This window comes from Ananas comosus, linkage group 14, assembly GCF_001540865.1.
Source record: "Ananas comosus cultivar F153 linkage group 14, ASM154086v1, whole genome shotgun sequence".
NCBI lineage: Eukaryota > Viridiplantae > Streptophyta > Magnoliopsida > Poales > Bromeliaceae > Ananas > Ananas comosus.
Window position 1 is genome coordinate 3,308,046 of NC_033634.1, and position 26,848 is coordinate 3,334,893.

The 26,848-nt window shown below is 36.6% G+C and overlaps 4 protein-coding genes across 5 annotated transcripts; 2 read left to right on the plus strand and 2 right to left on the minus strand.

Moving 5' to 3' along the window:
- On the plus strand, positions 564-6,032 carry LOC109720464 (THUMP domain-containing protein 1). 2 transcript variants are annotated; one of them, XM_020247602.1, is made up of 7 exons: positions 568-741; positions 834-950; positions 1,883-2,326; positions 3,400-3,539; positions 4,214-4,334; positions 4,748-4,888; positions 5,604-6,032. In XM_020247602.1, the coding sequence occupies exons 1-7, from the start codon at positions 646-648 to the stop codon at positions 5,685-5,687; spliced, it is 1,143 nt and encodes a 380-aa protein (XP_020103191.1). In that variant the 5' UTR covers positions 568-645; the 3' UTR covers positions 5,688-6,032. The 2 variants fall into 2 exon arrangements, with proteins under 2 accessions (XP_020103192.1, XP_020103191.1); XM_020247603.1 differs by lacking the exons at positions 4,748-4,888; positions 5,604-6,032 and adding an exon at positions 4,601-4,741 and having other exon boundaries at positions 564-741.
- LOC109719960 (pentatricopeptide repeat-containing protein At1g12775, mitochondrial-like) lies at positions 6,567-10,090 on the minus strand. The gene is made up of 4 exons (XM_020246817.1): positions 7,922-10,090; positions 7,629-7,778; positions 7,469-7,537; positions 6,567-6,885 (listed from the first exon to the last, which is right to left on the minus strand). The coding sequence occupies exon 1, from the start codon at positions 10,080-10,082 to the stop codon at positions 8,526-8,528; it is 1,557 nt and encodes a 518-aa protein (XP_020102406.1). The 5' UTR covers positions 10,083-10,090; the 3' UTR covers positions 6,567-6,885; positions 7,469-7,537; positions 7,629-7,778; positions 7,922-8,525.
- On the minus strand, positions 10,406-13,449 carry LOC109719922 (probable diphthine methyl ester synthase). The gene is made up of 6 exons (XM_020246769.1): positions 13,221-13,449; positions 12,405-12,529; positions 11,777-12,006; positions 11,595-11,634; positions 10,979-11,070; positions 10,406-10,832 (listed from the first exon to the last, which is right to left on the minus strand). The coding sequence occupies exons 1-6, from the start codon at positions 13,368-13,370 to the stop codon at positions 10,648-10,650; spliced, it is 822 nt and encodes a 273-aa protein (XP_020102358.1). The 5' UTR covers positions 13,371-13,449; the 3' UTR covers positions 10,406-10,647.
- On the plus strand, positions 14,071-22,888 carry LOC109720656 (flowering time control protein FY). The gene is made up of 18 exons (XM_020247911.1): positions 14,071-14,397; positions 15,419-15,510; positions 15,994-16,062; positions 16,290-16,394; positions 16,703-16,798; positions 16,887-16,969; positions 17,371-17,442; positions 17,526-17,623; positions 17,817-17,876; positions 18,263-18,323; positions 18,401-18,488; positions 18,647-18,710; positions 18,953-19,031; positions 19,409-19,498; positions 20,393-20,481; positions 20,560-21,056; positions 21,282-21,533; positions 22,498-22,888. The coding sequence occupies exons 1-18, from the start codon at positions 14,241-14,243 to the stop codon at positions 22,570-22,572; spliced, it is 2,127 nt and encodes a 708-aa protein (XP_020103500.1). The 5' UTR covers positions 14,071-14,240; the 3' UTR covers positions 22,573-22,888.

Below are 26,848 nucleotides of genomic sequence, written 5' to 3' on the forward strand. Positions count from 1 at the left end.
CTTGTGCTAATCTTAGTTCTTGTATCGTGTAATCCTCTCCTTTTGTGTCTTCTGAGCCATTGAATGTGTTATGAGCACATTGTCATGTAGATTGTAATGTTTATGCTGGATCAAGAGTTGGATCAATTTGTTATATGTTGTTTGCATTGTTATCTTGTAATGCATGTTTGTAAACATGTTTCTACATTGTGTTATATACTGTATTTTTCTTTTTCTTTTTCTTTTTTTTTTTTTTGTAAGGGACAAAACCAGAACAATACCTGAAAATTGATTTTTATTTGGTTATTTTTTGGTACGATAATCGATTTTTTCATTTGGTTTTGGCCTTTTCGGTCAGTATTATTTGGCCTTTTTTGTTTTTGTTTTTTACTGAAGAAAACAATTTTCTCGACTATTAATTTTAATAAACCGAAATTCACTGTCGAAGGCGATGGCTTTAAAAAGAAAAAAAAAATGGAGGTGTGGTTCACAGATGACGTGGTGGACCAGATCTAGGTAATAAAAAAAGACTAGGCCAGTAGACCCGCATCCTTGTGGCAAAAACCCTCGTAATTTCCTCGTCTCCAAATTAAGGACTCTCTCTCTCTCTCTCTCTCTCAAGCTCTTCAGAAGCGCTTCCCCGAGAAGCTCCAAGGTGCCACTTCCATGGCCTCCGCCGCCCCAGCCGCCGCCGCCGCCGCCGCCGCCGCTGCCGCAAACCCTAACAGTAAGGGCAAGAAGAGGAAGTACCTTCCCCGTGGGGTATACACATCTCTTTCTCTCTCTCTTTCTCTCTCTCTCGCGATCTCGCTCTAACCCTCTATCGGTCATGGATGTGGGGACGGTGTACGCAGAGGCCGGTGAGGAAGGGGTCGCACCCCTTGCGCCCCGGGGTGGAGGGCTTCTTCCTAACGTGCGACGGGGGAAGGGAGCGCCAGGCCACGCACGAAGCCCTAAATCTCCTCGAAAGTGTGCGTAGATCCTTCTCACACCGCTTATTTTTACTCTTTTTCTGAAGTATTTGTCTTTAGGATGAGATCTTTTTGTGATTTAAGACGCTTCATAGGTTTGGATGAAAAAGATTGTTTTGGTAGTGTAGATTTGTCGGAGTTTTTGGGCTACTAAGCCTACAAAACTTTTTAAATATAAAAATAGGTATTCAAAATTTTTATTTATAAAAATAGGTTGATAAAAGCGGTGACTCGTTTACCGCTTTCTAAAAGCGGTGAATTATTCACCGCTTTTACCCTAATTTATATATTTTTTACATCCAAACTTCAAAAGATGTATGGTATTAAACACTAAAAATAATTTAATCCTTTGAAGAAAACAATGAATAATTTACTGCATTTAGAAAGCTACAATTCATTAACCGTATAGACCTAGTTTTGTAAATAAATTTTTTGGAGGATTATTTTTATAATTACAGTATTTTTTTTAGTCTATTAATAAAAAAAATTCGTAGAATTGGCTTGGGTGTTGAGATAAAGTGGTTAAATTTGACTTCGATTACTTAAGGCGTGAAAACGCATGGAAAGAGATAATTTGTGATCTTTTTTGAGTTTTGATGCTTCCTAGGTTTGGTTTCAGTGCACGTATGCTCGTTTACCTAAATTTATGATAAAATATTGTGTTAATTGGGTGAAAAGATTGTTTGGGTAGTTTAGACTTTGCTTTGAATGAGCTAAAATGGTTGCAATCAATTTGGAAATTAGAATTGCTTAGGGTGTGCTTCTGCTTTTAGCCGTAGGCCATGTTTAGATTCATTAAATCATACAACTTACACTTTCATGAATTGCATGTTGGATTTATAGTGTTTGATGATTTTTCCCTCTTTGAGGGATTTGTTTTGATAAAGACCCATTTTCTGCTTCAAAGTAATCTTCTCTTCTATTAAATGCAGTTTTATGAAGAGCTAGTGGATGGAAAGGATTTAAATGTAAAATCTATGGTTAGTCTGAGTAAACCACTGAACAAAAAAACTATTTTTAAGGATTCTGATTCCTCTAGCGAGGAGGATGAGACTTCTACTAAAGAGGAGCTAGATGTTGAGAATCGTGAAGAAGAAAGTAACACAATGCCGTCGAAGGAAGGAGAAGCGTCCGGACCCCATCAAATTGCAAAACTGGATGCTGAAGAACCTGCAGAAGAAAGTGAGGAGTTACAATCAAAGAAGCAACGACTAGAAGAAGGATCTGCAGAAGAAAGTAAGGAGTTACAATCAAAGACACAACAACTAGAAGAAGGTTTATCGTCCTGTGTGAATAGAGAATCTGATGAAGCTAATGATAAGTCTATCGGCGACTTAATTGATGATGAGCTCAAAGAGTTGGGAGACAGAAAGAAGGTTTCTTTTAATTGATGAAAATTTATTTTTATATTTTTATTACTATTTTATTGTTGCAATTAGAATTTATCACATTTTATGTTACTATGTAAGAAGTTCTTTTCTATTCATCCACTTATTATGCCAAAATGCATGTTCTACTGTATAATTTAATATCCATGTACTGTTACTTGCTTCAATATGCTAATCACTTGTTGTATTTGCATTTCCGCAGCTAATCCCTTCAAACTTCATGTTTCTACATAATTTCTCCTGCCAATTGTCTCCTTATATATATATATATGAATTAGGCATACTATAATAGTACCAAGCGCTCGGTGCTATTAGGTTTTCGGCCCTTGGATGAAGGGATTTGTGGTTAGGATGATAGTGGTCCTCTAGGGTTGAGCGGGTGATTGGTTAAATAGTATGATCTAACAAGTGAAATGGTCAAGGGGGTAGATCTAATGACGGAAAACTTGATAGCACCAAGTACTTAGTACTATCGATAGTATAGTAGTTGAACTAGATATATATATATATATATATATATATATATATATATATATATATATATAGATACATATATATATATATATATATATATATACATACATATTCATATATATATATATATATATATATATACATACATATATATATATATATATATATATATATTCGTTGCTCTATATAGATATGCATATTTCTAGCCTGTGATTGGTCTCTTTACTTCAGGGTGAGACTAGTACACATACTTAAATAACTATACTATTACTTTTCATTTGTTCTGCATTGCATTATGAGGGATAAAGCTTGATCGTAATATTTCTCAGTTGTCTAGTGGTTTACTTGTTGCCGCTAATTGCATTTTTGGGTAACAATACACCATGCTAATAAAATGTGCTGTTAAGTCTTTGCATTAGGCTATCCTCCAGTACACAATATTTGCACTGACAAGAACGAGCAATAAGGCAACACTACCAGTTTCATAGCAAATTATGTTGTAGTACTACTTTTGAAATAGTTTTCAATTACTCGATTTTCTTAGTTTCCTTGTTATGAATTAATTCTACTCAAATTGTTCAAAACAGAGGCATTTTGTGAGCCTTGACTCGGGTTGTAATGGAGTCGTCTTCATTCAAATGCATAAAAGAGCTGGTGATCCCAGTCCTGTTGACATAGTACAACGGATGATGTCTTCAGCTGCTTCCACGCGTAAACACATGTCAAGGTTTTCAGTCAATGCCTTCCTCTTTCTCGTATTATGATTTCTTTACATTAGGGCCTATTTGGCCTCGTGTAGGGTATAGTATTGTTTGTGTAGTGCTATTAGGTAAAGCATTATTGTAAAATCCCCCAAACAACTTCTCTTTTATTGGAGCTGCTTCATTTTGGGCCTTGATCTAATTTAGCTTGGTGGCACAATGGACACTCCAAACTTTGTTGTTTGCTAAATGCTCTGCTAGAGGTGTGGAAGTAGGGGTAATACACACTTAAGGTTTGTTTGGCCCTTCTAACCAGTTCAATTTTAATTGCGAAGCACTTCTAGCGCCAGCACAAATGTCATTCTTGACCGCAACACTAAGCAAATGAGCCTAAAAGTTACTTGCAAAAAACTATCCCAAATAAACAGTTGGACCCTGCTTTGGGCTACAAGGTCCCATATATAGAAACACAATCAGCCAATCAGTATTAGTAACTTCATAGGCTATAACCGCATGGCCCAAAATGCTTAAGTGGAAGTTACTAACACCGGCATGCTACTCCTATGTAAAGTAGGTTTCAGTTCTTCCCATATATAAGATGTGGCAGTAGTGAAGCGTGAAATAAGTTGCTTAGATAATTATCAAGTTCGATAGATTTTTTGTAGCTCGCATTTTTCTAATTACATATTTGTTTCTGTAGATTTATCTTGAGAGTTTTACCAGCTGAGCTGACATGTTATGCTTCTGAGGAGGAAATAACAAAAGCGATCAAACCACTTGTCGAACAATATTTTCCAAGTGCGGCTACTACTCCCGTGAAGGTATGATTTATCCCTCATCTTTTTTTTTTTTTACCTGTTGACACAGCGAAGAACTACCGATGTTTGCTTGTACTGTGAATGAATATTTTGGGGTCATCTGATTCTACGAGGAGAAAACAGTGTATTCTATTTGGGATACCTTATAAAAGGTTATTAATCTTTCAAAGCTAAAATGCCGTAAAGTCCCCTAGATATATCCTGATTCTTATTTTGTTTCCATAAAATGTTGGAGCATATTGAACTCTAAATTTTCACTTTGCCTATAGGTCAATGCCTACAATGTAGGTTTTGAATTTTCTGAGGGGACAACCTGAATATCGTGATATTAACAGAGGAAGCTTCCTTCATTTAGCCGTACTTCAATTTTTGCTACTAATTTGGCAAGCGCTCATCTAATCCTTCAGTTTATGTAGTTTGCAGTGTTGTATGAAGCGCGTTCAAACACGGGTATAGATAGGATGAAAATCATAAATGCGGTTGCAAAATCTATACCCCCTCCACATAAAGTTGATCTTAGTAATCCAGACAAGACCATTGTTGTCGAGATCGTCAAGGTGACTAATCTATCTCCTTTAATCTTATTTGCATATTATGTTGCATCTTCTCCAATGTGATCGTGTAGAAATGAAATGAATGTTCAGTGATTGCAATCCAAGCTGTCTTTTGCTGGTCTTTTACATAACTGGGCTGTCTATTTTACAGATTCTTAAGCTAATTTACTTTAATGATTGTCCTTGGTTGTAGGAATAACAGCTTGTAGACCCATTCTACCAAAACAAAGTTGTAGACCCAAAATCTGTTAAATGGTGTTTGCACTATTTCTATTATTCAGAAATTCGCCATATTTGAGAATCAGGATTTATAGAGGTTATTTATTTTACGCACCAGGGTTGGCAAGTATCATGGAAAATTTAAAGCTTTGTCACGATCTTTTATCAGCTATTTGCAACCTTTCGGATGTGTTTTCTCTCTTTTTGCAATATCGTACTGCTTTAATGTAGTAATATTTAGATTTTTGTTGGCTTAAAAGAGTTTGTTAATACTTTTCCAGCTTTGTAAACTTTTCTTGTCCCTGAACTTATTTTTTGCTGTGTACTTAATGTGACATTTGAGGAGAATCTCTTGCTTCATTTCTGGATATTGATTCTTACATTTATTTTTGAGATTAATGGTTGAGGATATAACAATATGTTATAACTCATCCTTTTGCTGACAAAAATGATTTGAAATCTATAACAACTCTTTTGTTTTTTGCATTAAAACAAGCAGACTATTTGCTTGGTGGGGGTTGTCGAAAGATATAAGGAGCTTTTAAAGTACAACCTGAGGCAACTTACCGCTCCACAACAATAACTTGGTTAAGAGCTTTTCGACAAAACTGCTTCTGGGTGATTCACTCGGAAAGCAAATGTTGGTGAAGCAAATCACGGAATGTTTGAGTTTACTTCAATTGTCGAATTTGTACCTTTTGTTTCGGCGGCCACCACTGTAATATTCTCCTGACGAACTTTTTATTTTCTAAAACGGACTTAAATTAATCTGAGATTTTCCTATCGGAATGCAGCTCTTTAGTAGATGTGAAGTTGCAGAAGAATTTTGTAACGTTTATATGTTCTTGTTTTTCCATTAACAAATAAACCCGATAAACCATCGCTCTCTTGTAAACTTGTTAGTTTCTTCATTTTTTCACAATTATTTTCTCTGGAAATGTTTGGAAGTGTTCACTGCAGGTTACCTATGAAAGAAGTACTTCTTCCCTCTTAACGTGTGTGGGCAAGTTCTGCTTTTGTTTCTCATTTACGGTGTGAAATTGGTGCTGTTCGAACAAATTCTTTGTAAACTGCAATCATTTGTCTGGGCGATTTTTGTCGCTCTTTCGAACAAAACATGGTTCAGATCATTTTATTTTTCGTTGTTTAGGGTGATTCTGTATGTAATCCAGCTTAGCTTACCGCACTCGTGTACTGCTCATTTACCCCCCTAGGGTTAGAGTGTAAAGTGAGGCTGCAGATGTCATTGTAAGTCTCATGCACAAAACTCAGACATTGATTCTAACTCCATGTTTTGTCCCCTAATCTGATTCCACATTCTTGACTAACTTGATTTAACTTACGCCCTCGCCACATCGTAAGACCTACAAAAAGCCCTAATTGGGTACGATCCGGATTTATTGCGAGCACAAGACCAGACCTGCTTGCACTTGAACACGCCATATAGATTGAAGACTCGAAATTGTGAAAAAAAAACTTTAGTTTGTAACTAATCAAACATAAGATTGTATAACACAAACCCCATAATGAAACTTAAGGTGCCATTCCTTCAGTTCACTCGGGTCAGTTTAGGTATCAAAGAAATTTTCACAAAAGCAAAGTTGCCTTCATGTTCCAATCTGTAGCCGCGCGCTCCAAACGGTCGATGCCTTCGATGCGAATGAAGAAAACTAAACCTCAAAACTGTTCGTTTTATGGCACCGTATTCCAGCAATTTCTTGATAGGGAACGAAATCCCGTCGAATTATTTCAGACTTTCTGCTTTTATTCTCTTGCATTATCTACAACAGAAATCAAGTACATGATCATTCTTTCAGAAGCACCTAAATTTATGAAACATCAGATAAGAAACTAAATAGTAAACACAAATATAAGTTTAACAAAAATCTGAACCATTTGATGAGAAATGACCTTTTAACCCTACTTGAAGGAAAGTGAAATAAGTGAACCAATTTATGAGAGGGGTTGAAATGGTCAATTTTTTTTTTTTTTTTTTCAAACAAGGTATATGTTTATCGACAATCAGATATTAAGGCGCAATATTTATGGAAGAAATGTGAAACAAACCCTTCAACAACTACGATAGGTTCAAATGCACACAAGTTCAGGTGAGTTGTCAGTATTAATTTTGGGAACACTGTACAAGAAAGTCGGCGGAATGATAGAATCTTCGTCTAATCAGGGCATATACTAACTCCCCCTTCTAGCATAAACCACTAAGAAACATTGGTATGTGCTGGAATCAATTCAGCAGGAAAAAGCAAGTAAGATAATAAAATGAACTGTTCTCTTATGGCATCAAGGAGTTACAGAATATACACTAAAAGTTTGCAACTCAGTTAAAGATAAAATTTTAACACTCACCTACAGTCAACAACAAATCCACATTTTTTGTGATGAAACCTTGGAGACACTCTTCTTCCTTTTGATGAGCTGCAACAACAATTTCAAGAAAAGGTTATTGCAATCTGCAGAAGAGATGCACAATATTAATAGAAAAAGCTTTAATGATGTCATCGCGCACCTTTCGAACTATGTTATGGTTATTGCTCTTACCCAACTAACTTATGTTCTGCCCTAATCATGTGAACCGAACAATAAATATCACATCTCCTTGTTCTTTCAAGGTCCAACCGCGGAGAGTCAGGTGAGCAAAACTTACGAGCAACGAGTCCTGAGATGATGAGCACACTATAATGTCAGAGTCATAATAACATTTGCTTCTTCCGGGTACAAATAACATATCAAGTTCCCATATCAAAATAGCAAGCCATGAGAAAAGATCTAGTGTAGAAAGATAATCGCCGTCTACTTCACCTCTAACTTCAAGCAAGCATATTTGAGCATAGTTTGACGACGGAGAAGTTCCAATAACAAAGCATCATGCAGGTCCTCTTACCACTTCCTTAAATCTCATCTCTGATGTGACAAACCCTGCTGTGTGGTGTCACTATATATGTACAACCATATTTGAGGTTCCATCTGCATCATCCATCTGATGATGCTTGGCTTTAAGAAGCTGCATATTTTGAGGATGCATTGTGGTACAAAGGAATGTTTAGCATGGCCGGAGCATCCATTCCGTGTTGTATAAATAACAACGCTTTCATATAAATCCTCTTAAGGGTGTTTTGCTATAACACAACCGGAAGCTTCAAATTGGAGCTTTAGTAAGTCCCCAAAAGCTCATTCTTGCTCGCCGCTGTATCAAAAGTTCTATGCTTTCTATTTGCCAAATGCCTAACTTATGGAAGGTTTTGCTCTCTGGGGTGAAGAAGAAGTTCCGTAAATCAGGCCAAATAGGCATTATGGATGGATGAATTGGTTTTAACAAAAGCTTCTACTTCCTGGGGTGAAGAAGAAGTTCCGTAAATCAGGCCAAACAGGCATTATGGATGGATTAATTGGTTTTAACATCAGATCAGGTGTCATTCTCAGCCATTTTATGAATACGATTTTCTGCAGGTTCGCAGGCACTTGCTCTACGCATCCCCTCCGAAATTATACTATAACTAATAACATCTAGTTCAACTCCTTTGCTCGCCATCTGTTCTACCACATTCATAGCTTCCTCAAGATCCCCCAGCCGAGTTAAACCAGACATGATAGTGTTGAACGTAACGACATTTGGTTTCACACCTTCCCCCTCCATATCACATAATACCTCTTTTGCAGCCTCGATTCTCCCAATTTTACAGAAACCGTCCATCAATGTGTTAAACGTAATCACATCCGGCAATACACTTTTGTCCCTCATCTCCCGGATAAGCTCCCTAGCTTCCTCCATTTTACCCATTTTACAAAACCCACTAACTAAAACATTATAAAACACAACTTTGTTTCGGCATCCTCTCTCTTCTATTTGGTGGAATAGCTGTGTCGCTTCCTCAAGCCTACCTTCTTTACATAATCCGTCTAATAGAATACTAAATGTGAACTCATTAGGTTTTACTCCTTTCAGATTCATCTCCTCTAGAAGCTCGAGGGCCTTTCCCACTCTCCCTTCCTTACAAAGCCCCAACATGACTCCCGTATAAGTGACCACATTTGGATTTAGACCTTTTAGGACCATCCGTTGCATCATTTCTAGCGCATCGTCAACCTTCCCATTCATGCAAAATCCATGAATCAAAGCGCTGTATGTTACAACATTAGGCGAACAACCCGCCTCCAACATCTCATCAAAAAGCAATTTTGCTTCAATCACACCCCCCTCCCGACACAAACCACTTACGAAACCTGTGTATGAAACCACATTTCCCTTTACTCCCAACTTCACCATCATCGAGTAAAGGCTCTTCGCCAGCTTCATCTTCCCTTCCTTACAAAGCCCTGCCAACAAACAATTATAAGCCGGCACACTCACAACCAAGCAAGTTCGTAGCATTTCGCGAATTAAACGCAAACCCAATTCCGAATTCGAGGAGCCGCAGGCAAAATCGATCAAAATTGAGTATGTCCGGCTATTGGGCCGTGGACCGTTCTCCCTCATCACACTCAAAACCCCCAATGCGTCCAAGATTAGACCTTTTTTACAGTACCCCTTGATCAAAGTATTGTACGACACCACATTCGGCTTGTCGAACCCCAACGCCATTTCATTGAACACCTTGTGAGCGCAATCTACACGGCCCGTTTCACAGTAGCAATTGAGGAGGATGTTGAAGCTGATCATGTCGGGATCGGCTCCGACGCGACACATGAAGGAGTAGAGATCGACGGCGCAATCGAACCTGCGGGATCGGGCAAGGGAGGAGAGGACGAGATTGAAGGAGGCGGTCGAAGGCGGCGGCGGCGGCGGCGGCGGCGAGGGGTTCGGCTCGGCGGCGCGGCGGCGGAGGAGGGAGGCGGCGGCGTCGACCATGCCGGAGCTCACGAGGGATCGTATTCGGAGGTCGGTGTCGGAGTGGGAGGAAACCCTAGCGACCATGGCGGCGGTGGTGGTAGTGGTTAGGGTTCGTCGCCGTGGAACGGGCATTAGGGTTCTTGGAGGGAAAAGGGGAAGGGTTAATTTTGGGGTAGGGTTTTATAGCAGGGTTCAGCGATGCGAGTTTGGTTCGGTTCGACCCGGACCGGACCGGTTCGAGCGCATTTTTGAGTAGGGTATTTGGATTTGGGTTTGGTCTAGGTCCAGAGGAGGGCGACAAAGTTAAAACATATAAATACAACGTCCACGAATCTCGATAACGTCCACGAATCAATCTCGATTATAGTCCGCATCAAATTTTAACAAAAATAATAAAATTATGTAAATATTTCTGTTTAGTATTACACTTTTTAAGGATAATCTAGCGAAAAAGCTAAGCACAAAGTCATAGTTTATATCTCCCCCAAAATTACATCTCTTACATTTCACACTACACCAATTGCTGTAAATAGCTAGACAATGAAAATTTTTGATTATATATACACATAACAGAAGCAAGCAAACACGCCGTATGATAATTTAACGGAACATCGATTACAATCACACATTGAAACATTAGTGAGAATAATAAAAAAGAAAAGATCTGTAAATCAAGATTAAGTTTATCCACTAAGAATCACTTGATTAAGTAAAATTGCAACATCTCTTCTTCGACCGGATGAGTCTCTCCTACTATAATGAGGCAATGAAGCGGCGGACCAAAATCGACGTCTAGTAGTTGTTTCATCGAACCGGCAACTATCTTCTGATCTGGACTTCCGAGGCGAGCTATTCCTACGCATAATGAATCCGCACCGTATGCTGCAATGCAACGAAGAACGAGTAAAGCAACCATTCGTTTCTTCTGTTTCTTGCATACGCATATATATAAGAATGATATTGGATTTGCGATTATCACTTGCAGAAGATCATAGGCTTATTAAAGTTTTAGGAAGTTGAAAGTATACCGGATTCTCCACGCGATTCCTCAACTTCCAAGAGCTGATCTATAGCAGTGTTTACCGTCATGAATCTTGGTGGTTCATAACACTTTTTTCCTCTGGAAATTCGAAAGCCAAGAGCAGCATATCAGACGATTACAAAAAGCCCTTCCAGTATGCTAATTCAACATAATTATTTGTATACCGAAAGGTTAGTTCCGGGTCTCTGGTAAATGCGCATGACAAGAGTTTAGATGCCCATCAACACAGACCATATCCACTGTGCCAACAAAATATCGGCACGATACAACTCCTATGCCGATGGCACAACTTAAAACTATATATTCTTTAAATTAGTCATAATTTTTTAAATAAAATTTAAAAGATTTAATAAAGATACATAATAAGCAACTAGAGTATGTTATTATTTTTAAAAAAGATATGTCATGCTATTCTGTGTCGGCATACATGTACTTTTTGTGATTGGCATGCATCGACACCATCTGGCACGCACCGTGCCGTATCGTGCTAGCAACTTTATGGCACGACCTCGTGCCACGGCACTTAAATCCTTGGCGCATAACCAACATCAATAGAAGAAACATAAATACCAAAAGTTGAGTACTTATACTTTGCTACGTACCTGCACAATGACTCAAATGAAGGTTCCTTCACACGTATATCTGAAATTTAAATACATGATCAGTAAGTCCTAAAGTTTACACGCATGATCGTTGTGCATATTTCCTTGCATCACTACGAGCTTCAACTTGCGTATGGTAAAGGCTTTAACGAAAGGAAGAAAGCGTTATAAATATTAATCACCTAATAAGCAAAGCGTATGCAGTCCAAGCCGTCGATTGTTTTGAATCTTTGGATAGAAACTATCTGGCCTCCATGTATCCGTAAAGAATGGTATAGATATTGTCTCACCATAGCGATAGAGTTGCAATCCACAAATGCCAATTGCATTCATAACCGATGCATTATGAATAACCTTTACTTCCAATCCCAAATTCTTTGCCCGGACAACCAGATCGGTATGTGTTGTCGCTCTGCAAATTCATGTTGAAAAACCGGATCAAAGGAAACTGAAAACATGGTAATTATAGATAACTGATATATTTGCAATCCACAGAACAGTGAATGTATAAATGAACACGGAAACAAATTTGTGTAATTTATGTTGTTGAATAATCGGAAAGTTCAATATCACTCCACGTATGCTATCCGTCATATTATTCCTAGTTATCCGCAAAATCTTTATAATTGTCCTTTACTCATTACGCTGCTCCTATATTGGTGTTACATTGCCAATTTTTACTAGAATTGGAATGGTTAATACTAAGGGTCACTCGAGTAATATAACTAGCGAAAAACCTACGGACTCGCTTTTACATGTTCATTGCATCATTAGCAAAATTTAAATAATGAGAAGAAGAATGGCACATACCCAAAGGGATCACCGACAACTAGAAAGGCCACATCAGATTCCCGCGCTTCCGACAATATCTCATCTGCCTTCTCCTCAACCATCTCCCGGTCGGCAACCGTGACCTCCTTCCCATATAGTTCTTCCTACGCACAAAAAACAACAACACCCAGTAAGCCCAAATTCATAGTAACACCGAGTTTAATATTCAAGCATGCATTGCTGCATACACCTAATAGGCAAAGGAGAGAAAGAAGAGGAAACCCAGCTCAATGACGCGACAAGGGAAAAACCTAAATCTTAATGTTTACACCAGCTCGACATTATTGGGTAAAACATATAAGAGTTCGAAAATTTAACCTTTTTTTTTTTAACTAAACTTCCAAAATGTGCCTGATTTAAATAACGCTTTGTCAGAAATCAACAGTGTTTTTATTTTAATTTTTTTTTTACAAAATATTATAGAACATGGCTGAATATTCTGCTACTTGGGTAAAAATTCAAACTTTTTGATGAAAACCATCGAATTCGCAAAGAACTTGAAGGAACATCCTAAAACCACAAATAATGAAGGGTTTTGAAGTAAAAAATCGTAACTTCGAAGGTTCAAGTACTCATTTCAAAATGCACTATCGTTTATTGATAGGAGGATCTTTACGTGATTCTTTACGGCATTTTAACAAAAAGCTAGAGCGCAAAGGCGAGAAAGAAGAGGAACTCAATTAAGCATCGAGGCAGAGGAAGCTGCTAGTGTATTTATCAAAGATTAACATGAAGAACGAGAGGAAGAGTGAACAGAGAGAGGGAGGGGAGGGGGATGTATGCATATGCAACTACCAGCTTGGAGAGGCCATCGGAGGCGACGCCGAAGGAGAGGAGAGAGGTGTAGGCCTCGACGTAGACCCTGCTGCATCTCCGCACGGCGTCGAGTCCCCTTAGAGTGATGTCCCTCTCGTCCCCGAGCCCTAGCCCCACAAGGTACAGCATCCTCTCTCTCTCTCTCTCTCTCTCTCTCTCTCTCTCTCTCTCTAGAGCGGCGGCGGAGGGGCGGCGGTCGGCGGCGGAGGCGCGGCGGCGCCCGCGCTCGAGAGAGGGGGTGAGAGGGAGAGGGTTTGGTAGGTATGTAGAGGGATTTAGAGGGAAGAGATTTTTTTTTTAATCTATAAAAATTGTCCAAACTATTTACTATTTTGATTCCACCTCGAATCTTTCAAAATTTTAATTTAAATATTTAATTTTTTTAATTTAAATAATTTGGCAATTCTTCTCATACCAAATTTTAAATTAATCATTTATTTTAATACATTTGTAGTTGCATTAATAATATAAAATATACAAATAAAATTTGTTTATTTAGTCTTTATTTATAATTTTTGTAGATGATGTGTGTATCACATTTTTATATTTAAAAAATTATACTCTGTAATGTCTAAAAAAATATCTTTGAAATCTAGTTGTAATTGTAAATACGATAATGCCAAATTTAGGGATGGATGGTTAATCCGAACAAATTAATTTAATTTTTTTTTAAAAAAATTTGATTTTTGTTTTTTTTTTTTTGCAACGAAATTGAAGTGAACCGGACCGAAGCCACCAAACCGAGTCGTCCGGTCCAGTCCGGTCCGCTTTGGTTCGGACCGGCTCACCATACTCGTCCATAGACTCGTCTCCTTCTCACAGCAAACCCTAACATCACGTGCTTTTTCGTTCCGGTCCCTCTTTTCCCGCTCCGAGACCGAGGGTTTTACTCCCTGGTCCCTACTCGCCTCGTCTCCTCTCCTCTCCTCTCCTCCCACTGAGCTCCTACGGTTAGGGTTTCCTTTAGCTTTCGGAGGATCCATTCCCTCGGCAGAGGAGATGATGTACGGGGAGCGCCCTCCGCAGCCGCAGCAGCCGCCGCCGCCGCAGCAGCAGCAGCAGGGCGGCGGGGATTTCCCCAGGGGCCCGCCTCCCATGCGACAACCCTCGGCGTCCTCCACCAATTACTCCCACCCCGCCCCGACCCCCTATGATGGTACGAGATCCCTACTTTGTTTTGCTTTTGCATGTGTACGTGTAGTGCTCTCTTTGGTTTAGTATCAGCGCGTTGTTGCCGATCTATTAGCGATAGACGACAGTATTAAGTATGTTAATTGAACAAGCATTAATGGTTCTATGAGCTAACGCAGCTGGTTGACACTGAATTAACCATTACTACAGTAATTAGTAGGAAAAGTTACCTTATAGAGGCAAAATGTGATTGAACAATGAAAATCTGGGCCAGAACACTTGTTTAAGCATTAGGAAGAAGTATCAGAGGCATCGAGACAGCGTTAGGATCAAAAAGCAGTTTTTGGATAAAAAAGCGATAAAAAAGCAGTTTATATCAAGGGCACCTTCGTAGAGCCCAATTGGTAACCTAATATCAGCTCACAAATTTCTGAGCACATCAAGGTTCATATGTTAGGGAATTATTATTTTATTTCTTATTGTCCTATTTTTCTTCTTGCTTACTAATCTCTCTATAAGGTCAATAAACTTGAAGGCTAGCTTCATCAATATTCAATAGCTCCAACACTCTCAGTTACAATAACTCATTTTTCCTGTGTAAAACTAGTCTTTGATTAACTTGATATGTCGATGTTGGTAATCCATTAGTTGCCATATGTAGTTCCTTTGACTAAGGTATGAGGTGGAATGATGATGATCAGACAGCCTTATGAATCGTTGCAACTGTTGATTTCATGAATATTGTATTTTGTTTTTTGGTTTCTCTGTTTGTGTTTGCTGTTGTCAGGTTTCTTTCATTTGGCATCATAGGTTTTCTACATGATTTTTAGTGCAGACTATGTGATGCAGTCATAAAGTAATGCACCTGCACTAATCCATCCATGAGGTTATGGAGAGTGTGTTAGTTTTTTAGCATTGAGATGTCAAATGCAATCTTCTTTTCTTTTGGACATTTCACTTGTTCTGAGTATTCTATTATATCTTGGTATTCATCAAGAATTGTATTTAATTGTACTACCATAGTGTATTTCATCATTTGTTTTCAGTTCATGCGGATAGTTTTGCTGCTAAAAGAATGCGAAAGCTTGTCCAACGGCGAGCCGTAGACTATACCAGTACAGTTGTCCGATATGTGCAGGTAATATGCTATTTAATTTTTTGATATTTGTAAATTATTAATAATATCTTCATGATTGCTATTCTGCTTATTATGATTACTCATTTTTCTTGCTTTACCATCTTTCTCCAGTGTGTTTTAAACAAACTCCATCTCATGTCTTAGAAAAGGTTTGCACATTTTGTTTTGCCAAAGGGATTCAATTACTTAACCATGATGTTACTCATTGCTATACTAAACATACCTTGACAACTGCAAAGATCTGTTTGTTTGTAAAGGACTTGTTTGTAGCTTTTTTGCTTCATTATTTTTAATTTCTTACTAAAATATGTTTAGTACTTCTTTTTCTATGTTTAGTACTTATCTTCTTGTAGTATATACTTGCAATGTGCTACATTCACCATACACTCTTATAATGCCCTTAAAATCAATATTGGAACTGCCTTTCATTGAGCTAATTTTCACAGGAGTTGTGAGATGTTGATGATTTAATTTCTTATGCAGGCACGAATGTGGCAGCGTGATGCAAGGGACAGGACTGTACTGCAACCTACTCCTGCTGCAGTCATAGATGTTAGTAGTCCAGCCATCTCTCCTTTATCATTAATTTGATTGCATAAGATATGAGCTTCTTAAATTTGATGGCGATGTTAGACCTTTTGCTTACTTGTTGCTATGCCTAATAATGAGGAAAATGAGAGCCTAGGTTATTAAAAATCCCTGTCGCAACCAATTGACAAAATGTTTGATTTTTAAAATATTTACCTATTATGATTTTCTGAAATTTATCATGGTTGCAGATGTTACCTCCAGTTGCAAATGCTGACAATCCGTCAACAAGCTTTGCTGCTAAATTTGTTCATGTCTCAACGAACAAAAATAAATGTTCCATAAACCGAGTCTTGGTAAGTTAGATGATAGTTATTTTCTTCTTTGTGGTTGGTGATGCAATCATGCTACAGAGATTTGGTTGCAGATTTGGTTGCATTTTGTGATAGGATTTTACCCTTTGTGCTGCCTTTCTGATATATTTAGCAATTATTATTTGCGAACCTCTAAACAGAAAATGGTAAGACTTGTATGTGGCTTTTATGGTAAAATTATTCAGATTAGTATGTGTCAAAACTATTGCCATATAAGTTTTTCTTAGATGGTATAGCTGACTTTTGCCTTCTATTTGATTTAACCTAATATTGCATTTTTTGGGATGCAGTGGACCCCTACAGGGCGTCGTCTTATTACTGGTTCACAGAGTGGTGAATTCACTCTCTGGAATGGGCAGTCTTTTAATTTTGAGATGATTCTTCAGGTATTTCATGCCAATTTCTTTAATTAAAACTGCTAATGACTCACATACAACTCATATTAATTTTCAAAAAAATGTGATTTCCCTCCAGGCTCATGATCAAGCAATCAGGTCAATGGTTTGGAGTCACAATGAGAATTGGATGGTCACAGGTGATGATGGTGGTGCCATCAAGTATGTTGCTTTTTCTACATACATGATTAGTGATGTTCATTGTTGGCATAGTTTTTTGCCTCTGCACAATCATCTATATGCATATAAAACCCTGTAAAATGTTAATTTTCATAAATACCCTTGATAGTGAATTTTTCTATAAGTATCTGTATATCTAGATGAGGACTTATCCAATTCATGGGTTCAATACTCATGGGCAATATTCAATGACACACGGATTTTTGTGTAGAAACTAAGTTTTTTGAGGGCATGCATGAAAATTCAAAATTTGCAGTAATATATATAAATGGAAGTAAATAATTCTGCAGGAGTCTGTATGTAATTATCTTGATTTTTTTTAAAATTTTATAATTTGGGTTAATATCCTAAATGTGGACCCTTTGCTATCTAACTATTGCTAGGTACTGGCAAAATAACATGAACAATGTGAAGGCAAATAAATCTGCCCATAAGGAGTCTGTCCGTGACTTGAGGTGCATCTCATATAGTGTTCTTTTTCAGCTTATTAATGTAATGATTGATCTCTTAGGTTATTAAAATTTTTATCTTTTAACAGCTTTTCTAGAACAGACCTGAAATTCTGTTCCTGCTCTGATGACACAACTGTTAAGGTTTGGGACTTCGCAAGGTGCCAAGAAGAGAGATCATTAACCGGTAATGTTTTAAAACTTTTCCTTGCCACTCATATTGCTGCTTTTTTCCACTTGCCACTGGAGTCCTATTCTTTCCTTATGTAGTATCTGTTTTGCTTTTAATAGGTCATTTAGATATCAGCATTTTTGTTTTTTTTTCAATAGAGCATGCTTTAAGTAACCTGAATCTGTAAATTGTGCTTCAACTCAGACAGGCCATGGTTGGGATGTTAAAAGTGTGGATTGGCACCCAGCAAAGTCTTTACTTGTTTCAGGTATTTATACAATATCTATATTGTACATTAATTGGCAAATTTGTGGACCTCCAACTATCGGTCATTTTGGAACAGTTCCCTATATTTTGGTTATTTATTCTATTTTTATATCTGAACCCTCTAAAAGAATATACTGTTTGATTTCTTAAAATTTTGTCAATACTTCGGCCTTAAAACTTTTTTGGCTGAATAGTTTGTAACTTGACAGAATATAGTCACATTAAAAAAAAAAAAGGTTGAGTTTGGTAGAAGTTGACTGAATATCAAACAGCATATTAGTTTTTAAGTTTCCAGGACCTGTATCCAAATGACATGCACATGGGGGCAGTCTTACCCTTTCAAAATTGTGGCCTGCAATTCTACTTTCTTTGCATGCATAACGGCAGGTGGAAAAGACAATCTTGTGAAACTCTGGGATGCAAAGACGGGTAGAGAGCTATGTTCTTTGTAAGTGCAATCTCATCGTTCTTATGACTATATGCTAATTGAATACTTTTGTGGTCACTGATTAGTCACATGTGCAGCCATGGTCACAAAAACACTGTTCTTTGTGTCAAATGGAATCAGAATGGGAATTGGGTATTGACTGCTTCGAAAGATCAGATAATTAAGGTTGATTCTTTATCATGCATATTAAACTCATTGATTACGAACTACTGATTTTACCTCTTTCGCCTTTTAAATTGCTGGTTGTGCTCGTATTCCTCAATATTGAACCAACTTCTGTTTCTTTGTCTTGCTTTATTGAAATTTTTGTGTTTTCATTACAGCTTTACGACATTAGATCCATGAAAGAACTTGAATCATTTCGTGGACACACCAAGGATATAACCGGTCAGTGGACATTTGTCATGCTTTCCATTTCATGTCACTCTTAGAAAAGATTAATGCTAAATGCATTTTGATTAGTATTTGTTATATTTTTACTCATGGATAGTTATCTACAATATTGTAACCTACTTTCCAGTTTATAAACAAGTTTCAGTAATATGTTCTGAAAGTTTTACTTTGAATTTGATTGTCAGTAAGCTTGACTAATGAGTTTTTTCTTACACTTTGCTTCCATGTTTTTCTAGCTTTGGCGTGGCATCCATTTCACGAAGAGTACTTTGTCAGTGGCAGCTTTGATGGATCTATCTTTCACTGGCTTGTTGGGTAATCTTTTGTTCTTCATTGATGATTGATTTTTTACATTGACTGTATAAATAATTAATTTATAATTTTTTTTAATCCTTGTCATTTGTCATTAAAAGTACCAGGATCAAAGTGAAACTTGCCAAAAAGTTCAGAAATTAGCTATGCAGTGTACCCAAATATTTTTAACTGGCTTTGTTTATTATGCCTTTTGCCATGTTTAAAAATCTCTTGAATGAATTCAATCTTCTACCTATCACTGTACAGTTTGCTAGTATATCACTGCATCCATAAAGAATATATTTCACCTTGAATCAGCGTCATAACTAGGATGAATGGTTATATCTATTTATGCGTATTTCTTTTTCTTAAGCACAGACTGCTTTTCTGTTCTGCAGGCATGAGACCCCTCAGGTTGAAATACCTGGGGCACATGATAATAGTGTGTGGGATCTTGCTTGGCATCCTGTTGGGTATCTACTTTGCAGGTGCGAATATCTTTAATTGGTTGATCATCGCTATGGGCTTCAATCTATATTTATTTGATATTTTTCTATTTATCCTTTTTTTCCCCTCTTCTTCTCTTTATGTTATCAATCTATATCTGGCAATTATTATCTATTGTTGTCAAATTATGTATGCCTATTTATGCTATTCTATTTACCACAATTTGGTGGACTGCCTCTTTGGTGGATGCCAAAGGTTCCTTCCTGTAGAGGTTAACCTATTGTGGTGTAACGACCCAGCCCACTAGCAACAATAACTCGTTGGGCCCAACAACCGGCCCAAAATGCTTAAGCCCAGTTATTATTACTAGTGTCTAAGTCTCATATAAACCCAATGACAACCCCTTTCCCATCCGATGTGGGACTATTGGGGTGTCACATGTGGCCTATGAGATAAAGTTAAAGTGCAACTTCTACTTCATAGAATGGTCATTTTTTGTTTGATTTATCAGAAACTTTGGTGCATCTAATTATTGGAAAGCAGTAATATTATTATCATCTTTTGATGGTTAGTTTGTGATATTTATGTCATGCCATAATATGCGCTTTATTGTTCCCCCTAAATTTAACTTTTAGAGTAATTTGAATCATAATTTTATTACTGAGACTCAAAGTGTATGTCAGTAGGCGACAGTGTTAGTATTAATGTTTGTATTTTAGTATTAAAGCTATTCCATATTGTTGAAGCTTCAGCCCTGTTAATGAATTTCAGCTGCTTCAACAAGAAAAAGAAACTTTTTGACTATATGGATATTTGATCACATGCACTGGCTTCCAAAAAATGTTGTGAATGTGCCTTTCTCTTTTAGATAATCATTTTTTAGAGCAAGCTTATACATAAATGTCCTCAGGCTCATCTGCATTATTTCTCTTCAGTGGCAGCAACGATCACACAACAAAATTCTGGTGCAGAAACCGGCCGGGCGATCTCTCTCGTGACAAATATAGCTTTGGCCCAAATCCAGGTTCTTTTACTACAAATATGTAACAACTTGATTTTATCAAAAAAAAAAAAACTGAAAAGTTTTAATTCCTCTTTCCAGGTTTTGGCGACCAAAACCCTATGCTTCTGGGCCGGACTATGGGCAATTTCCCGGCCCATGAGCCTCCACCAACTCCGGGCCCATTAGGGACTATTCCTGGCATTGGAGTTGCGATGCCTTTAGACGGGCCCGATCAAGGAGAACAGAGGCCACATATTCCTGGTATTCTGCCACCTGGACAACCGCCTCTACCGCCGGGCCCGCATCCTTCTCTTTTGCAATCTGGGCAGCAGCAGCAAAGTTACCAACAAATGCCTCAACAAATCTCCCAGCAAATTTCCCAAAACCAACAACAACAACATCCGCCGTTTCCGCAGCAATTGCCTCTTAATACTCCTCCGAATTTATCACATCTGCAGCCGCCGTTGCAGCTGCCGCCACTCCAGCATCCGCATGGACCCCACCAGCCCCCCTCTCAGATGCCGCCCATGGGTATATCCCCATCCATGCCGATGCCATCGTCGATGGCTCCATTACCGCCTTTACCCAATCCAATGGTAAGTTTCTACAAGTCATTATTGACTTTTTGTTGTACAATCTAGTGAGAACAGTTATGGAATCGGCTGATGCATCTGTTAATGCTCCATATATGAAAGCAACCATACCAAAAACTTGCACTCAAAAGCAAGCGCCTCATTACTTTCAACCTCAACTATCTACATATTCGAACAAATTAACTGTATCGCATTATTCCAAGTGTGTTGTATTATTCTTTCTTCCAGGTGATGCAAGGATCAGCAAATCAGATGATGTCGCCTCAAATGCCGCAAGCACACTTGATGGGCCTTAATCAGATGCAACCTGGGTCTGTTGCCGGTGGCAATATGCCTCAGATGGGAGGATTTCCAAATAATATGGCAAATATGCAGGGTGCTCCTGGTGCAGCCGGTTTGCAAAACTTTCCTTTTGGAGGCATGTTTAACCGCCCCCCTCAAGGCCAAATGCCGCCGCTTCCAGGATTGAATCCCTACCAGGTAGGAAATGACTTCTTTTGCCCTTTGTACAGTTTAAGGTAATATTTGTTATAAATTGCACTTCTTGTCCGGCTTCTGAAACAGCCTTTCTGCATGAGCAAATCCTAAGTGCGAGAAAATCTTCTCTATAAACAGTTATTGCACTAACACTGCCACCTTGAGTTAAACCTATTGACTATGATGTCTTTTTACTGTCTCTTTTCCTTGAAGTTACTATAGGGCTCGAAATGTGACCTTCTCACTGTGATGTGTCACAATGGAGTTGGGTTGCTTTCAGTTTGATATGTAATTAATTGTTATAAAGAGGATTTCCCCCCCCCAAGCGCCTCTTTGGCCTGGCTTTTGAATCAGTTTTGCTCGGTGTGCAAAAGCTTTGTCAAACAGATATCCTAGAACTTCTAACTGTGCTACTAAAGTCCAAATTAGGTTGTGGGATCAAAAAGCAGAAGCACCTAGTAGAGGGGCTAGAAACTTCTGCTTCTAGTTGCTGCAGGAAATCGTTAGGGACTTGATTAATGAAAATCTGCTAGGGCTTCTTGGAACAGCTCTCTATTCCTGCTGCACTTCTTGCAGAGGCGACATCTGAACCATGCAGTTCTTTTATTTTAATCACCTACTTGTCTACTGGAGAAGTAAAATTTGATGAATGAAAAGCCTAGAGCTTCTAGCTGTGGAAGCAAGCTGACAAGAGCTTCTCATACAGAAGCACCAAGTTGAAGCTTCTGCTTCTATTGCAGCAGGAAACTGTTGGTTTCTGCCTTTTTCTTCCCCTCTCTCTTCGTCTCTCTCTAATGAAGCTATTAGAGCTCCTCCGAGTTGATAGCTCTCTCTACTCGGACAGCACTGCTGAATACTTAGAGCTAAGAAGTCCACTATTTAAAGGGCAACAACTACATGCCTGCATCAGTTTTACTTGATGTATCAGTGCTTATGGAACTAATGCTCCAAAGTTGATTTATCGCAGCCTGGAATGATGGGTAATATGGGTCTTCCGCAGCCTCCGGCGCCACCGCTACCTCGTGGCTCTGCACCCCAATGATACACTCTTCGTTTGCAGATGACAATGTTTATTGTATGAGCCGCAGAGGGGTATGTGTCTAAGCTTTTGAGCTTTGTATAAACACAGGCATCTGTAACATCTACTGTAATTTACAAACATTAGTTTTCGGAACTATCTACTGTAATTTATGAACATCAGTTTTCGGAACTATCTTTTTCCAGGTAAAAAGTAGGACTTTCTTTTCTACATTTATTTCTCAGAAGCTGTTTTCAGTGTGAGGAATCATTAAGTGGTTGTGATGTGGTGATTGTTTTAGAAACAATTTAAATTTAGTCGGAAAAACTTGATTTCTCTAGACAAACTTGTAATCATTTTCGTTCCTTTGATGGAATTACCGAGAGGAAACAAATATTTGATTAAAAATTTTTTGCTAAATCCAAGTTCAGCTTTCAATCATAGATAGCTTTGTGGATGTTTGCATAAAATGGGAAGCATGAATATAATCTCATAAAGGATATTAATTTATAAAATACTCCGGTCTTAAAAAAATAAAAATGTAGATTAGTTCAATTTTTGGATGTTTTTAATACTTGAGATGGTTTCTTGGTTTTCCTTGAAGCTTTGCGTATTCATATAGATTGTTATTATATTGTAGGAATACATTATGTTATTTGTTTACAAATGGTGCAAATTGTTTGTGTTATTCATTTATTTCCCCTCCCCCCCCTTTCTTTATGATTGATCTAATTGTGTGCACTATCTTCTGCAGGAGCAGTTAAGTTTCTGATCACATTACTCAATTGTGTTTCTGAGAAAATGATACAAAATTAGTATACATTGTGCTATTATAGATGTTATAATTTCCACACTTCTCATCAAGAAGCGTAGATTAAAAACTATCTTATCATTCAAGTGACACGCATCATGAAATACGGTACAATGTTTTAAGATTGAAAGATTATTCAAGTGACACGTGTCATGAAATACAGTATAATGTTTTATTAAGATTAAGATTAGAAGATTATACATCACACATTCTGATTAGACTGTCATATTATGAGAAGGCTATTGTTAGCCGCTATTTCATCATGTGTCCAATCCCTCGTCTACATCATGATGAGCAGTGAGACATATGGAGATCACAATTACTTACAACAATGTGCCAGTTGCATCCCTATAGATAAGTCAATAAATAGTACAAAATGTATTCACCCCTACTGCAAAACTATGGATGTAAGTGAGGCTCCACCCAATATTGAAAACAAACTATTAAAACTTTCTCAATTTGCTTTATTGAACATAGCAGTTTTTTAGATGATGGCCAATATGGAGTTTGAGAGTTCCATTATTTTTCATCCACTAGTTTGTAGGGAATGTACAACCAAAAAAAAGTTGTGACACCACCTTAACCTGACACCACTATTGATTGGTTCAATGAACTTAAAAGCAACTTTAATTGCCTCCCTTAGAGAGAGAGAGAGAGAGAGAGGGAGAGAGAGAGAGCTGTGGACACAATGAGTTATACCATAAGGAGGGCCCTTGATAGGGATGTGAAGTTATCTTTTGAAGTAGCTTTAACACCACTACTAGCTTTGCTTTCCTCTTATGGGTTGGCGAGGCGATATCGGGGCGGATTCGTAGAGGTGTGTACCTAAATCCAACTCCACTTTTAATCAGATATTGATTCTGAATCCAATCTAAACCATAAAACACAGGCTCCGATTCGATTAAGACGTAAGAGCAAGCGAACTTCATTTTGTCTCAAGAATGATACTCGGTCGGAATTCAAAGACATCAAAATCTAAATACGAATACGAATCCAATAAACTATTGGTTGTTGAATCTCATTGCAACCTGCTAGATATTGGATCGGGCGCTCGTAGCTGAACCATATCTATAACGACCCTAACCGCTAGTAACAATAACTCGTTGGGCCCACACCACCGGTCCAAAATGTTTAAATCCAGTTATTATTACTAACGTGTAGGTCTTATATATTCTAATCAGAATCAACTGAATGTTATAATATCAGAACCCAATTGATTTGAACCATACCAAATTTTGCTTAGTAATTGCATGGGCGGAATGATTTCATCTCCTTTTCGTTGCATATATAATGCAACACAGAAAGAGATTACGATCGTCGATTTCGAAGCTTGACAACAGCTTGGAACGTAAATTATACAGAAAACTTCTGCTTCTCCATGAAAAGGCAATCTGATTTTTCGTTCACACTATTTTGAGATTCGAGCACTTCACATGGGTGGTTCTTCGTATAATTCTTCAAATAGTGATAAAGCTTGACCACTCTAGTGATGAGACCACACACCAATGCTAACTCCACATGGAGAGGTTCTAAATTTCGAGAAATGATTCGGTACTTTATTATTAAAAAAATAAAATAAATCTTAGCCGTCGATTAATAGAGGGTAAAAATGTAATTTTAATATTTAGCAAATAAAAGGGTTACATTATGCAATGTTATTTTGGTAATTAAACTATGCAATATTTAAAGAAACTTTTAATAGATATCCTAAATTTATGCATTAATTTGCACTAATTTGGAAAATTGATTGATTACCCTAATTTAGGCATTAATTTACGCATTTACTTTAGAAATTTTAGTGATTCTAAAATTTAGGCATTAATTTAAATTATAGGAATTTTAGAAATAGTTCTATTTCTAAATACATTGAATTTAAATATTAAATATTAAATATTTAAAATTAAAAAATTGAAATTTAAGTTAGAGGAATTTTGTATTACTATTTAAAAAATTTGTAATGTTGATAAATATTTTAATTCAACATACTTAATATGTTTAAGAAATTTTTAAATTTCTATAGTTTAGACATTAATTTTGTATCACTTATTTAAAAAAATTTGAATGTAGGTAAAAAAATTATAAATTAAATGTATTTAATACGTTAAAAAAAACTTAGAATTGTTCTACTTAGACATTAATTTTGTATCATTATTTAAAAAAAGTTTGTAATGTTGGTAAATATTTAAGTTTAACATATTTTATATGTTTAACAAAATTATGAATTCATCTTAGACATTAATTTTGTATTACTAATTTAAAAAAATTGAATGTGGGCAAATATTTAAATTCAACATATTTAATATGTTTAAAAAAAGTTAAGAATTTTTCTAATTTAGATATTAATTCTTTATCACTATTTAAAAATTTTAATGTGGATAATTGATTAGAAATATAGGGTATAATTCAAATTTATTCTTAGAATAGAATTGTATAGATAAAATTAATTCAAATTTTAATAGTAAAAATTAATCTTTTAAAATAATAAGATCATATATTGTAATTTAAAATATAAGCTGAAAACAAATAAAATTTGAAGTTTAGAACCTAAAAGGTAAATAGAAACCTCCAATAAATTTAAATAGTGTAGTGCAATTTAAATTTACCAATAAATAGATTTAGACTGTATAATTTAAATTTTAAACTTATAATAAATATCTAGAGTTTTACTAGAGTAAACAAAATTAGAAATGTAGATAAATTAAATAAATTTATATTGAACAAATCTAGGCTATTTGTATATTTTATTAATTTGATCAGTCCAATTAATTTGATTTCTTAAATTGATTTTGACTCTTATCTTTAAATATTTTTAATTTTTAGTTGATTTTTTAAAATTTTAGTTTGTTACCTTTTGGTTTACAATTAGCTTCTTAACTTTTATTATTCATTTTAATTAAATTAGTATCAATGATTTAAAAACCAGATTGAACCGATTGATTTGACTGATCAGACTTTAAACTATTCTATCAAATATCTGATTTCAATCTATTAAACTGAATAAGATTAAGAACAATCTGGAACCGTTAAAGATAATAAACATTTTTAACAGAATGACATTTTAACAGTTAGAGCTAATAAATATTTTTAACATAATTTTAAATATAAAAATTGAAAATATTAGGATTACTATTCAGAAAAAAGGTTAGGAATTTGAATTCGAACCCGACTAACAATCGCAAAATCTATTTCCTAACTTGACGGATTTCAAAAATCCATATCTAAACCCGAAACTGACCAATTTTTCGAAACCCAAAACCGAACCCAAACCCAAAGACCGGAACCCGAAACAATTATTTTTTTTTATCATATTTCAAAATATTTTATATTAAATTTAAAATTTTAAAATATAAATTTGAATATAATATTAAACTTTATATATGATTCGGGTCGGATTCAAGATAGATATTTAGACAAAATCATAGTTGGTCCACAAAATAATCTCACGTTCTTGTTGTCAAATAATTTGAAACTTTTTTATATGAAATGCTA

Coding starts and splice junctions, on each gene's coding strand:
- LOC109720464 (XM_020247602.1), top strand. CDS start 646: ATGGCCTCCGCCGCCCCAGCCGCCGCCGCCGCCGCCGCCGCCGCTGCC. Junction 951..1,882: donor CCCTAAATCTCCTCGAAAGT/GTGCGTAGATCC, acceptor TATTAAATGCAG/TTTTATGAAGAGCTAGTGGA. Junction 2,327..3,399: donor AGTTGGGAGACAGAAAGAAG/GTTTCTTTTAAT, acceptor TGTTCAAAACAG/AGGCATTTTGTGAGCCTTGA.
- LOC109719960 (XM_020246817.1), bottom strand. CDS start 10,082: ATGCCCGTTCCACGGCGACGAACCCTAACCACTACCACCACCGCCGCC.
- LOC109719922 (XM_020246769.1), bottom strand. CDS start 13,370: ATGCTGTACCTTGTGGGGCTAGGGCTCGGGGACGAGAGGGACATCACT. Junction 12,007..12,404: donor GTTGTCGGTGATCCCTTTGG/GTATGTGCCATT, acceptor ATGAATTTGCAG/AGCGACAACACATACCGATC. Junction 10,833..10,978: donor GGAATCGCGTGGAGAATCCG/GTATACTTTCAA, acceptor GTTGCATTGCAG/CATACGGTGCGGATTCATTA.
- LOC109720656 (XM_020247911.1), top strand. CDS start 14,241: ATGATGTACGGGGAGCGCCCTCCGCAGCCGCAGCAGCCGCCGCCGCCG. Junction 16,799..16,886: donor ATTTTGAGATGATTCTTCAG/GTATTTCATGCC, acceptor ATTTCCCTCCAG/GCTCATGATCAAGCAATCAG. Junction 17,443..17,525: donor GAGTCTGTCCGTGACTTGAG/GTGCATCTCATA, acceptor ATCTTTTAACAG/CTTTTCTAGAACAGACCTGA.